A 13,465-nucleotide genomic window follows, 5' to 3' on the forward strand; every position below is an offset into this window, starting at 1 on the left:
AGAAGGCGAGATGGAATTGTCGCACACAAATTTGTGTCTGTGTCTCAGATAGCGCTGTTGCGGCGTTCTTGCCTTTTCTCCTTTGCGGACAAGTTGCACTGCAGCGTCCCCATCCTTCCCTGAGCACCCCCGTGCCCCCCCCCCTCCCTCCCTCCCCCTCTTCTGAGGAGGAAGAGGAGGAAAAAGAATGTGTGATGCTTTCGTTTTTATTTATTTCTCGTCTTGCTCCTCCTTTTGTAGCGTGAACCGTGACCCGCTGGTCTCTGCCGATGGGCGGCGTTGAAAAGGCACGTACGTGGGCGCAGAGAGAGAGAACGGGCGAACGCGAAGCGCAGAGGAGAAGGTGAGGACGACATGACCTAGAACCCAGCAAGTGTGCAGCGTCACCACACAGTGTGTTGCTGCTACCTCTATGCTTGTTGATTGCACAAGAAGAAAAAAGTCGCCTACGCTCGTCGTGGGTTTGCGTGAGGCTTTCGGCGCCGTCGTCTCTCTCTATCGATCGACTTTTACTTTTTTTCTCTCTCTCGTTTCGGAGATTGCGGGAGACAGTGGAGCGGCGGCGGCATCGGCGGACATGATGTTGTACCGCAGCCACCGGTGGCTGTCTTTCCCTTCTCTGTTCCTTTGTTTCTTTGGTTTGATTCACTACTACCACCAGCACCCCTCCCCCCTTGTTCCCCAACGATCCCCACATAACGGGGCTCTGTGCGTGGGGGGCAGGTGTTGTCTGTATGCCTCCCTCCTCTTCCTTTTCTGCTTAGGAGCGTGTATACCTCTGAGTATGTGCGTGCGTGTGATTTCATGGGCACGCGCCAATCTCTTGCTCTCGGTGCCACCTACTATTTTCTCTCGACTACCCCCCCCCTCCCTCCCCGCCCCGTACCTCTCTGACTTTTGTTTTTCGTTGTTGTCTCTTTTGGATGTCTTTCCCACTCCTTTTTGTTTATTCTCGCATCTTTAGTGTCGTTGTTTGCACAGCTGTTCTGTGCATCCGTCGGCCTGTCTGTCGTCTTCACTGTTTTTTTTCCTTTGTGTTGTTGTTTTTGTTGTTTTCGCCCCTTCGCTTCCGTTGTTCTCCTTCCCCCCCCCTCCCTTTTTTCTCTGTCGGTTACCCTGGACGGCGTCATGCGCGACCGCGTCGAATGTGCCGTAGTTCGCCGTGGCTTGCACACACGTCGCTTGACAAAACGAAAAGGGAGGCAAACAAAAGACATGCAAACGCACACACACACACACACACACACACACATGTATATGTATGTGTGTATATATGTATGTATACGTGTGTATGTGTATAAAACAAAGGAAAACACACACACACACAAAACCACCAAAAGCAATACGGGGCGAGAAAAAAAAGGCGATGAAAGGAAAAGGGACGAAAAACCCCCTGTACGAGGCGAAGGTCTGTGTGCTTCTGCTGTCTACTGCCATTCCCATCTCCGTCTCTCCTCTCTGAGCACGCGGGAGTGGGCATCGTCATGTTGTCGCCTCGCTTTCATTTCTCTTTTTTGTCAGAAAAGCGGAGGAAGGAATGTGTGAGAATGATGTCGCGCATTCATCGCGCATCATCGATGCGTGCAACATTCGGACATGCACAAGGCGCAAGTACATCGTTTCACAGGCGCGCACATCCCGGCATGTCGTTTTCTGTATTAAACTCTCATGAGCAAACGCGAAAATGAGTAAAAGGGAAAACGAAAGGGGAGATCCGTTTACTCAAAGTAGCGGCGCGCCGTGGCCTACGAAGCTGCTACGTCGCATGGAATGGACCACCGCTGTCGCTGGAGAGCTCGTGGGCGAGAGAAGAAACAAACGTGGCTTAGGATAGTCTGGGTGGCTTCGCGAGGAGCCGGTGAGCGTACATCTCACCTGCCCTTTCTCTTTTGCCAAAGTTTTTGTTGTGTCCTTTTGTTCCTGGTCCGTGGTCTCTTCTCCAGCATACACACGCGCCTTCCCTTCTCATAAATATATGTATATGGTGCCTTTTGCCTTCTCTTCCGCACTCCCACTCCTAGCCCCTCACCGCCTGTTGCCATGGCACTTTGGTGCAATGCCATCACATGCTGGCCAGCTGTATCACACCACATAACGACTAAGAACTGGCGTGGGTATTTCTGCATGTGGTTTCGCATATTATGGTGAAGGCGTGCCTTGGACAGTGAACGCCGACGGCCAACTCTCTCTCTCGCACGCGCGCTCTCCTTCTCCCCCGCACCTCCCTTTTTTCTTCCACCCCAAGCCAGCAGGCGAGTGCACCAGTTCCTGCAGAAATTCTTCTTTTGCACGTTCATTTACCATTATTATTGTTGATCTTTGTACACGTTTCTCGATACACAGCAGTGCGCCGATATCGAGGGCACAATCGAGTTTGTTCATCTTGCCCAGTTCGAAGCGAGTTCTTCATTCTACCGGCACGTGTCTTTTCTACTTGTCATCATCGCGAAAGGGCCCCCCGTTTACCTTTTTTTTGCGGCTCCTCCTCTCTCGTTGACTCCACTGTGTGTGTGTGTGTGTGTCTTTCAGAGTGAATCTCCTCCACAAGACCCCCCACCCACCCACACACATCTACACAAACCACGCCTTTTCTGTCTCCACCTGGCGAGACAGGAAGCTGGAAAGACATTCGACTCCCCACTCTCGTGAGTGGCCACAAGCACAGGCATGTATGCGCAGCTCTGTGCTCTTGTATGAAAAGAAACCCTCGACTGCCGGTGTGGCCTCGGTGTGGGCGGCCCGGCGGGGGGGACCCACCGTCCCCCAGAGGTTGGATCGATGGTAACGAATGCGCCGACTCACTCAGTGACCTCCGTGTAACACTCTCTCTCTCGCCTCTTTCGCATTGCCTTCCCTTTCTCCACAACTTTCCCTCTCGCGCGCGCTGGCGAAGGAAACGGATGTACTCACCAGCGCTTAGAGGTTTGTTCTCCCGCTGCTGTTGTTGTCCTGTCCTCCTCACCTCTTCGTCCTTCTGAGCCGCTCATCAAGTCGGGGTGTGTTACAGCTTACGGGGAGGAGGAAGTGGAGGTGGTGGTGCGCGCAAGGTCGGCGCTGTTCTCTCCCTCTCTGAATCCGGTATCCTCGTCGGGCCCGTCTGTTATAGGGCGCACATGTGAACACCCATCCTGCATCTGTCATACTACTGTAAAGGGGTGCGGTGCAGCTCAGCTTCTTGCCTCCGCATCCCCCCTCCCCTCTCTAACACTCAAGCATCATCATCTCCCCCTCCCCCAATCAATATCCGCTCTCACTTGCCTCGCTGTCTCGTCGAACTGGAACCCTGAGAAGCGACTTGGTAACGGCACACCTCTATTATCTTTCCAAGTCCACGTGCGCGTCAGTGCACGTATCACACATGCGGTCCTCAGCCGCAGCCCGCACCGCTGGCAAAGGTGTCTGTTCTCAGCATGGCTCGGTAGCGGCAAGGAGGAAAGTGCCAAAGGACGTGTTCGCCGGTGGCGTAGCTGGGCAGTCGACACCGACGCGGAGCAGGCAAGCGGAGGCTGTCGTGCGACACGTTGCTCAACTACCGGCTTTTGTGGCCTGGGCCCCCGGCAACGCTGCAACGACACCCAGTCTCGTGGGGAAGTATTTGGAGTTTCAAGTAGCGGAGGTGGCCGCGCAGCTCAACCCGATTCAGCAGTCGGGCAACTATGAGCGGCTTACACTGCTGCTCACTGAACTCCTCCAGAGGGACCTGGTGGCTGGTGTCACGCCGTGCGCTGTGCAGTGTGGCGTTCTTCATCTAATCCACGCCTGCGTCGCCGCAATCGCCAAGGGAGAAGTCGGCGTTTACGATAATCAGCGGAGCAGCGGACGTGAAACCAGTTTGGCGGCGGCGGCAGCAGCAGCAGCAAGCGTACAGTGCGCACGCAGCCCCAGGACAGCGTTTGGCAGCACTTCGAAGTCGACCCGACAAGGCGGTGGTGGTGCGGTACCGATCGAAAACCTTCTCCCTCCCCTCATAGAACAGCCAGAAAAGTCGCTGAGAGATGGACGCCATGATACCGGGGCTGCCGTCACGGAGGACGAGCGCGCTGCCATCGCAATGGAGGCGTGGGAACATTACATGGCCACGGCCCGCAAAGCCACATCAGCAGAGGATGCGTTGATGATCCCGGGCCCCACAGCCGCTGCAACCATGATTTCTAGTGCCTCTTGCGCGAACGCCGCGCACTCTTGCACTTCCGCAGTCGCCGCTGAAGCGCCGCTGGCGTTCATTCGTTCATTTCCAGACGCGCTTTGTGCGCTCATTGAGCGCTGCACCGCTACACCGCTTGTGTGTCTCACGCTGAGTGACCAGCAGTGTCAGACAACCGCCGTGAGGGACCTGCTGCGCGCGCTGCTGACGATCATGCAGGGTATCGATGGCAACGCGGTTGCCGCCGTCGACTGCGATATCGCCCTCGCCTCCCACAGCTCCTCATCCGGTCACCGCACACCAGTCACCGCGACGGCGGCACTTGACCTTCAGGCGGTGCGTCTGGCCGCTTTGAAGGGCGTCTCACGGGTGCTGACCACTTACCTGGACGGCGCTGACGGCAGCGCGCAAGCACCAAAGAAAGCGTCGGCAACGTTGACGGCGGGACTTGACCGCCTGGATATCCTATCTGTCTTTGAGGATGTGGTGCACCAGTGGGCAAGCGTGCTCACAGTGCTCGCAACGGAGAAGGGGCTCAGCAGTGCCTCGGCAGGGGTGGGAAAGGGTGTGGATGTCAAGGCAGAGGACGATCTCTTTGGTGCAGCAGGGTCTCCCCAAGGACGTCGCAGCAGCACAGATGGAAATGGCGCTGCTGCACAGCTGCATTGGGTGCTACGCATCACGTGCCAAATCATTGCCGCGGAGCAGCGGGAGACAAGCTGCGGTGGCGCAGAGGTCACGCCTCGCGTGGGACTGCTCCCCCCGCTACTCGTCCCTGTGGCACTTCGTACGCTGTCGCTCACCTCCACAGCCATTCCTCTTGTCTGCCGCGCTGCGTCATATGCGCAGCTGTGTGTGGATGTGCTGTGGGGCGCATCACTTCTGGCACCAAGCGAATCCTCACGCCAGCTCATGTACGGCTCGATGGGTGTTGCTGGCCTCGCCGGGGCTTCGAACGACAGCTGCGAAGGTGAGGCTGGCGTCAGCAGGGGAGCAGAGGCGAGCCCCCCAGCCATGGACCTCTTCCTTGGCCTTCTCCATCAGTTCAACGAGGGCCACAGTGCTGCGCACTGCGAGCTGCGCGACGATCTCGTGTGTCTCTTCGCGTTCCTCCTCCGCTGCGACATCCAGTACGTGGAAGACGAGCTCGCCGCACATCGCGTCGCGCAGAATGGGACCCCGCTAACGTCGTCGGAGTCACTTAGCTGTCTCTCCGCTGCCCCGCCTTCGGTCGAAGTTCACGTCACGCCGCTCAATCTCAGCGTCGCCACTGTGGAGGCGATCAACGCTGTGGCGGCGCTGCTGTTCGAGACAACGTGCGGGGCCGAACTCACAACGACCGCGCACTCGGCCACAGCCACAGCCCCAGCGGCGTTTCAGTCCACCGACGTCGATAGAGGCGAATCGACTCCAGTGGCGCTGCTCTCCCTCGACGCCGCGCGTCGGCACGCGCTGCGCTTCCAATCCATCGCCAGCTCTGTGGCACGTCGTCGTAAGTTGCTCGACTTTAAGATCTACGGCTGGCAGTTGCTGGATGCTCACTACTGCTGGCAGCTTGCGCACCTCACCTATCGCGAGTACGTTCACTACCACATCACCACCGGCCCCATCAAGCAGGTCACAGGGACCGACGCCGGTGATGGAGCCGTCACGGCAGCCCTCTGGGGAATTCAACTCTCGCGCCTGGGCTTCCTGGATGTTTTGCTTATGTATGTCGACACCCGCACCGACGAGGCGGCCGTGGTGGCGTGGACACAAGAGGAGCTTCTGAAGCTGGAGGTGGAGGCCTGGCAACTTCTCACATCTATGATCCTCTTCACGCAGCACCTAGGCGCGAAATCGGATGGGCTGCAGGTGCGCTGCCACAGCCTCTACAGCGAGAAGCCGTCCGCGCCACAGGATCAGCAGCAAGGAGAGGATAGTCCACTGCTGAGCGTGCCGGTGGAAGCTGTCGACAAGCACCACTTCGGCGAAGAAGCCGAGGACAGGGGCAGTGACATGGACAGCACAGACGACAAGCCAGGCATGCTGTACGGGGCCGACATGCACTTCATCGCTGCCGGTGGTGTCGAGGTGGCGCTCCACTACTTGCGCACCGCGCCACTCGAGGCGGAGGCTGTGAAGCGGTGTGCCCTCGTCACCGTTGCTGCCATCGCGCGGGCGAGCAGAAGCGGCGAGGTGCACGGGCGCTCAGGCCGCTACACGGATGAAGAGGTAGCTCTCGTGCAGACAGCCCTGACGCAGCACGCCCCGTCGCTCGTCCCGTTCCTCGTGCAGCTCATCCGGGAGATTGACGTTTACGTCGACGCATCCGGTGTCCCAGCAACCGTGCCGCCCCTCATCTCCTCCATCACCGCGTCGGTGGCTGCGACGTCTCTGCAGCGCGTGTGGGGACACCGTTCCGTGCGAGAGGACAGCGGCATCGAGTTGACGGCGGCGACGCCGACCTACGGTGAGGTACGCTGGAATTGGCTGCCGCAAACAGCCGCCCACGCGGCTTTTGTCGCTTGGGGCCTGCTGCGTTGCATCGGGGATGTCGTGCTGGCAGAGGTGGGTACGGTGCGAGAACTGGCTCTACCAATGATGACCACGAATGATATCGAAGAGGACGACCACGACGACGAGGCCGAAGACACAAAAATGCACAAGTCGCACTCCAACGTGAGCATAGCCACAGCCGCGAACACTGTCGACGCAAGCAAGCGTAAACGTGTCGGGCGCGACAGAACCCCGCTTCGGAGCTTTGAGTCAGCGGACTGGCAGCCGCACGAGGAGGTGGATTTATGCATTTCGAGCATGTCGTCCTCTGGATCCTCAATGGGTCCGCTGGAGGTGGATGGTAACGACGACGCCGTGGGCGCCCACCGTCGCCCGGCTGCATCGTCGAGGGCGGCAGGTGATAGCGAGTCGGCAGCGTGCTCGATCAACTGCGTCTCAGCCCCATCGCATACACGCGTGCTCCTGGGAAGCGTGCACTCACCAGTTTTGCGCATCCCCAATCTTTTTGCGGAACATGGCGGAGTGGATCTGCTCACGTCGTGGATGCGACATGTCATGCGCCAATGTCTGTCTGCGCGTCCGGAGCAGCAGCACCGCCGCAGCGAAGGAGCCGCGCCACAGCTCACGATGGAGGAGGTGGCGAACCTGGAGCGTTATGGCGACGTATTTCTGCTCTTACTTGACGTTCTTCGCGCCATTGTGATGGGCTGCAAAGCAAGCGAGATGCAGTTCGTCGAATCCGGCGGGGTGCAGGGAATGCTAGACCTCATGGAGGCCTACGCGCTGGCGCATGGTCTCATTGGCCAAGCCGCCCGGCATGTGCGCCTGACGGCGGTGGAGAGCTGCGGCGGCGCTGCTGCCGGCACGGCAGACCATAAGGAGCAGGAGGGTGTGCTGATGTACGCCACAACGCTGCTGTCGGATCTTCTGGAAAGCTGCCCTCGTGCCATCGATCCTTTCGCCACGTGGCGCAGCTGCCGCATTGCCTTGTCCCCGCTCACGCCGGACGTGCGCGAGTGCCGGCTGTCCAGCGACGACGGAATCGAGGCGGTGCAGCTGCTGCTGTGTCTCTGGGCATCAGAGATGCCCGCCGGAAAGAGCGGCGGCGCGGCCCAAGCGCCGCCTTCTGGTTTGATGCTGCTTCATCTGCACCTGCGACCCGCTCTACGCACAGCGTTGAGGGAGGAGTACGTGTGCCGCCTCTTGCACCGACGCGCCATGCTGGGGGCACTGGAGGCGGACGCCATTCGCAGCTATTACCGCTACCTTCACTCGGAAGCCGTGCCAGTCACAACGTCGCAAACGCCGGAGGCGGGAGTACCGGACTCCGTCGTGCTCGCATATATGGAAAAGTTCATGTCCCGTAGAAGCAGGCGCCCCTCCGTGGAGCCGGAGCAGCAGATCTCCCTTCTCATCGACGGCGCTCTGGGGCTGTGCATGAAGGTGTACGGGTGCCTGTCTACCGTTGGGTTCGACTTGCTTCGCACCGCAGAGGCAGGGGTACTTGCAATGCCGTCGATTGGGGCGCGCCTCTCCTCGCTGGAGCGATCGCTGCTGCTTCAGATTGCCGCGCTGCCGGCGTTGTGCGTGGACGAAATCAGCTTGGCCATGGCCGAGGTCGCTCTCGAGTACGACTCGCTTCATGCCAGAGCGGACTCTGAGAGCAGTGACACCTGTTTCCACGCTAGTGACGACGTGGCGATGTGGCTGCCCACGTCGCCGGACCGGCGAGTGCTGTGCGCTGCGGCGCAAGAGGCCGCTGTTCGTGCCGGAGAGCTTGATCAGCTTATTGAGGTCGGGGAGCAGGTGCAACAGGCGCGAGAGTCGCAGCTGTACAGTCGCTTCCTTGTCACACAGCTACGACAGCCGGTGGGGCGGCTGGCGGACGGTCGGCCAGGCGCCGTCAAAGGTTGGTGGAAAACGCAGCGGCACCTCCCCGCAACCCGCGAAAGCGTTGTGGCTGGCAACCGAAAGGCGCTCGCGCTCTCTGCAGCGGAGCTAGCCGCGCGCCTCTCGACTCGCCTGGCAGCCGGGCAGCTGCAGCTACAGCAGTTCAACGGCACACAAACCGGTGCCTCGGTGGGCGAGGAGCAGAGCTGGGCAAGTCCGCCCAGCACTGCCCCATCTGTGCTGGGCAGTAGCCGCACTCCGTACGCCTCACTCATGGACTCTGTCAACGCCGCCACCCACGAACGGCTCTCAGCCACTTTGTTCAGCATCGTGGGGCCGCCGCAGCGTCCCTCTGTGCCCTTGACGCAGCGGCACCAACAGCGGCAAGCAATGATCGCGCGAAGCCTGCGTAAGCTGCCGCTGGATCAGCCCAGCCCGAAGAGTCCTCACAAGCCGTAATGCACGCGTCTTGCTTTACACACAGAGGTGTGACGTGGCCGGAGCCCCGCCCCCGCGTCGGCTCACTGGTGCGGCCCATGAAGGGACAGTGGGTGTATGTCGAGTAGGTGAGAGGGCTCGCCGCGCGGTGTATGGGATACTCGTGGAAGGGGTGCTACGTTGCCGCCTCCGCTGTAGCCAAGAGACTGGTGGAAGAGCGCCGTGTGGCAGTGGTGGGCTCTTCTTGGCCCCGCGCGCTACCCTTGTCTCTCCCGCGTGTGTCCCTCGCATCGCACCTTCACCCTGACGACGCTGCAGTCCGCAGATGTTTTTTTTTTGCTTTTCATCCTTTGTGTTTGCCTGAACTGCAACGCCCGTTTAGATGTAACTACCCTTCTCTGATTCCCTGCCCGTTGACGTCCTCGCACCACGGTTGTTCCCCTTCCATCCATGTAAATACAAGTGAGAGGGGGGCGGGCGGGAGGGCTTCGCCTGGCCGTCTTTTCGTCTCCTGGAACACACACACACACGCCTCTTTCCCTCCCGTCCCCCACCCTCCACACACACCTACACACACACACATACGCACACACTCTGGTTGCGGTTCTTGTATTCGTCGTTATGTGACGGCGGTGCCGATGCTGTGAAATGCCGTTCTTGTTGTGTGTGATGGGTTCAAGCGTATGGAAACGTGGTGCCTGTGCCCGGCAAACGTGCGTCCGTGTGTGTCGGTCCGGGTGAGAGTTTCGGGGGAGGAGGAGGAGGGCGGGGCCCGTCGCTCGACAGGTGAGTAAGATGTTGAAAGCACAACCGTGCACACGCGCACGCAACAACAACGAAAATTAACCAACGATGAAGGCAAAGAGCAAGAAGGGCAGGTCTTCGACATCCTGCATTGCCCACGTGCGCTTGTCTGCTGCGCATCTGATGTATTGTTTTATTTGAGGAGGGGGGACACAATAAAGGGACGGGGAGTAACTTCTTCCCCTCTCCCTTCCCTCCCCCCACACACACGCACTTCTCAGCTACCTTCGGTAGCACACATAAACGCCTGCGGCGGCCACGCTTCAATGTACTGCCCCGTCCCCCGCAGGGGCCAGGCGGTGCATGACGCGGTCATGCGAGCTTCCTTGGGATTCTCATCTCCCACGTCCATCTCTCTCTCTCTTGTGAGTACTCGTACCCTCTTCCGTAAACGTATTCCGTGCGCACCTGCATGCGGGGGTGTCTCTGGGAAGACCTCGCCAACGCGCTTCTGTGAGGCCACCGTTGAGGGCACCCCTGCAAAAGGAAAAAACGACCATAAAGGAAGCGACGGAAGGGGACGCGCTCGCGTCTCTCTAGGTGTCCCTAAATATCCTTGTGTGTGTGTGTGTTTCACCCCAGAGGGCATCGTTGTCGCCGAGTGAAGAACAGCTGTTGCCGCGCCGACGTCTCTAGCACCACCGAGGGGCAAGAAAGTAGTGTACACCCACAAGCCTCACCGCACTCACACCTCTACTTTAACTGGGACCACACAGTGTAAGAACGACGAGCTCACGCGCTGTTCCCGTGTGCGTGTGTTGGTGTGTGTGTGTGTGTGTGTGTGTGTGTGTGTGTGTGTGTGTGTGTGTGTAGCTCTTCCTCCCCTGGTATTCACGGCAGCCCATCCTCCACTGGAGTGACTGCAGAAGGGCAGTAGCGTCGCGCACCAGCAAAGGAAAAAGGCAAGCATTTTCTAACAAAGGCGCAGTTTGAAGAACGTCATGAAGTGGTGCAGCGTGCGCCGCAGCGGTCTCTCTCTCACGCGGCCTTCCGATTTTCTGTGTTTTCGGGCTGCCCACCATGGAGGCGCACGCACGGCAACGCGACATCAACATTTCTGTGGACAGCGCCTCGACTCCTACACGGGCGCTGACAAACGATGCTGCTTTAAGCACCTGCTTGCGGAGCCTCGCAGGTACTGCAGCGCCTCTTCCTCTTCCACAACTGACGCTGCCACCGCAGTGGTGCACGGGGAGGACCTATACGTGTCTCACTACACCGTGCCAGAAGACGCACGTCGCCTTGTCGGCACACCGCAGTTGCTGCCACGGAACCTCGCAGAGGAGGTTGCCTTCAAGAAAAACCTAATCAAAAGCTTCCCGCAGGCATGCATCCGCAACGTGAGTGTAGTCGCGCACGTGGACCACGGCAAGACGACGCTCTCCGACGCCATGCTTCGTTTCTCGAATCTGCTGCCGGCGGACGGGGCCACTGGGACCTTTACAGATCGCCTCAAGGTGGAGAAAGAGCGTGGCATCACCATCAAAGCACAGACATGCAGCATGCTCCTCACGGTGCGTGAGACAGGCACGCAGTATCTTGTGAACCTGATCGACACTCCAGGGCACGTGGACTTTCAGTACGAGGTATCGCGTAGCCTCTGCGCCTCCGAGGGTGCAGCGCTGCTGGTGGACGTTCGACAAGGCGTGGAGGCACAAACCATGGCACAGTTTTATGCGGCACTTGAACAGAATCTCACCATCTTGCCGGTGCTGACGAAGATGGACAGTGTAATGAGCGACGCTGAGGTGGAAAAGACGTTGCTGCAGCTGGAGGACAGCACCGGGCTGCTCAGCCGCGAAGTTATTCTGACGAGCGCGAAGAGTAAGCAGGGTATCGAGCAGCTCTTTCAGCACATCATTGACAAAGTACCGCCCCCACGTGGTCGTGAAGGCTTCTCTGACATGAAGCAGCTTCCAGCCATGCACCCCGGCAGTGCTGATCGGAAGAAGGTGGAGAAAGAGCTGGTGCCACTGCGCGCGTTGCTCTTCGACTGCTGGACTTCCGAAAGCAGTGGCATGGCGGATGGTACTGCACCAGCGCCGGTGAGCACGGCTTCCTCGGTCTCGTCGGGAGCGGCCGCTGCCTCCGGCGGCCAATCTGTGGCGAAGGACGGCATCTACGGCCTCATTCGAGTCATGGATGGCACCGTCACCCCAGGCACTACCGTCACCTTCTTCCACTCCGGAAAGAAGCACGAGGTGCGCGAGGTGGGCATTATCCATCCCACTCTGCACCCAACTGCGGCCCTCACGGCTGGTATGGTCGGCTTCGTGTTCTTCTCTGGCCTGCTCAAGAATGACGTTTTCATCGGCGACACCCTCTGTACACTGCCGACGCGAACGCACACAATGAGGGTGATGGCAACAGGGGCCCCCGCGACCGCGTCGCGCACGGAACCCGCCACGGCGGCAGAGACAGCGAGCGGCAGTAGTGGCTCATCCGTAGTGGAGCCGATCCCAGGCTTCAAGACGGTGCACCCCGTCGTCTTCGCTGGCTTCTACCCCGACGAAGGCGTCTACATCACGCAACTGCGCGAGGCAGTGGATCTCCTGTGCGTCAATGACCCCTCTGTCACGGTGGAGCAGCTGCAGTGCCCAGCGCTCGGGCCCGGGCTGCAGCTGGGCTTTCTCGGCTTCCTTCACATGCAGGTCTTCAAGGAGCGGCTGCTCATGGAGTTTGGACAGACGGTGCTCGTCACGCCGCCGCAGGTGCAGTACATGTACGTGGAGCAGCACGGCGACCCTGACGACCCGGCGCAGCGGAAGCCTGTCTCCGTCAGCAACTGGCGGTGGCCGCACGAAGGCGTCGGGGCGTACCTCGAGCCATTTGTCACAGCCACGGTCCTGACGCCAAGCGAGTACCTCAACGAGATCAACAGCGCTGCGCTCAACGCCTTTCGAGGCGATATGCAGGAGATGCGCGTTATAGACGGCGCCCGCACCTTGGTGCGGTATCGTATGCCATTGGCAGACCTCGGCCGCGGCTTCTTCTCGACGGTAAAGAGCAGCTCGCACGGGTACGCCACGCTGGAGTACGACGATCCCACCTACGTGACCGCCAACCTGGTGAAGATGGACATTGTCATCAACAGGGCGCACATCTCCGCGCTGTCAACGATTTGCCTGCGCCACGAAGCCAACACGCACGCCCGGCGCATCATCGGCTCCCTCAAGGAGAATCTGCTCCGCTCCTCCGTCGATCTGCCACTGCAGGCACTGGTAGGGAGCAAGGTCATTGCCCGAGAGACTGTCAAGGCGTACCGCAAGGACGTCACCGCCAAGATACACGCCGGTGATATTTCACGCAAGCAGAAGAAGTGGAATGACCAGAAGAAGGGCAAGGAACGCATGGCTCGCCGGAGTGTCGGGACTGTAACACTGGACCAAAGCGTGCTCGCGGCTGCATTGGGGGCAACCACTGCACGGTAGGGGTTGGATAAAGTCATGAAAGAAGAAACTGCGTGGCGCCATCGTGTGTGCCTGCGATGTCCCGTGCAGCACCGTGAGGCGAGCACCTCTCGGTATGCCTACTCCTTCCGTCCGTTTTTTTCTGTTCCTACTCTTGTCCCTCCTCACGAAAACGCCAACAAACGAATACGTCGAAACCGTCGTTGGTGCCCGAGCTGTGCTCTGACCTGATAAAAAATAGGGCGGCCACGCCCCAAGGTGGACCGCACAGAAAATGAAA

At 59.4% G+C, this 13,465-nt stretch overlaps 2 protein-coding genes across 2 annotated transcripts; both read left to right on the top strand.

Moving 5' to 3' along the window:
• Window positions 1–3,358: 3,358 nt before the first annotated feature.
• LMXM_33_0560 (conserved hypothetical protein) lies at window positions 3,359–8,992 on the top strand (the record flags this gene model as incomplete). Its single annotated transcript, XM_003878593.1, has 1 exon — window positions 3,359–8,992. One exon carries the CDS (start codon window positions 3,359–3,361, stop codon window positions 8,990–8,992), a length of 5,634 nt encoding a protein of 1,877 aa, XP_003878642.1.
• Window positions 8,993–10,716: 1,724 nt separating this feature from the next.
• On the top strand, window positions 10,717–13,206 carry LMXM_33_0570 (putative GTP-binding protein; the record flags this gene model as incomplete). Its single annotated transcript, XM_003878594.1, has 1 exon — window positions 10,717–13,206. One exon carries the CDS (start codon window positions 10,717–10,719, stop codon window positions 13,204–13,206), a length of 2,490 nt encoding a protein of 829 aa, XP_003878643.1.
• Window positions 13,207–13,465: the final 259 nt, after the last annotated feature.

Source organism: Leishmania mexicana, chromosome 33 (assembly GCF_000234665.1).
Source record: "Leishmania mexicana MHOM/GT/2001/U1103 complete genome, chromosome 33".
In the NCBI taxonomy this organism is placed as follows: Eukaryota; Euglenozoa; class Kinetoplastea; order Trypanosomatida; family Trypanosomatidae; genus Leishmania; species Leishmania mexicana.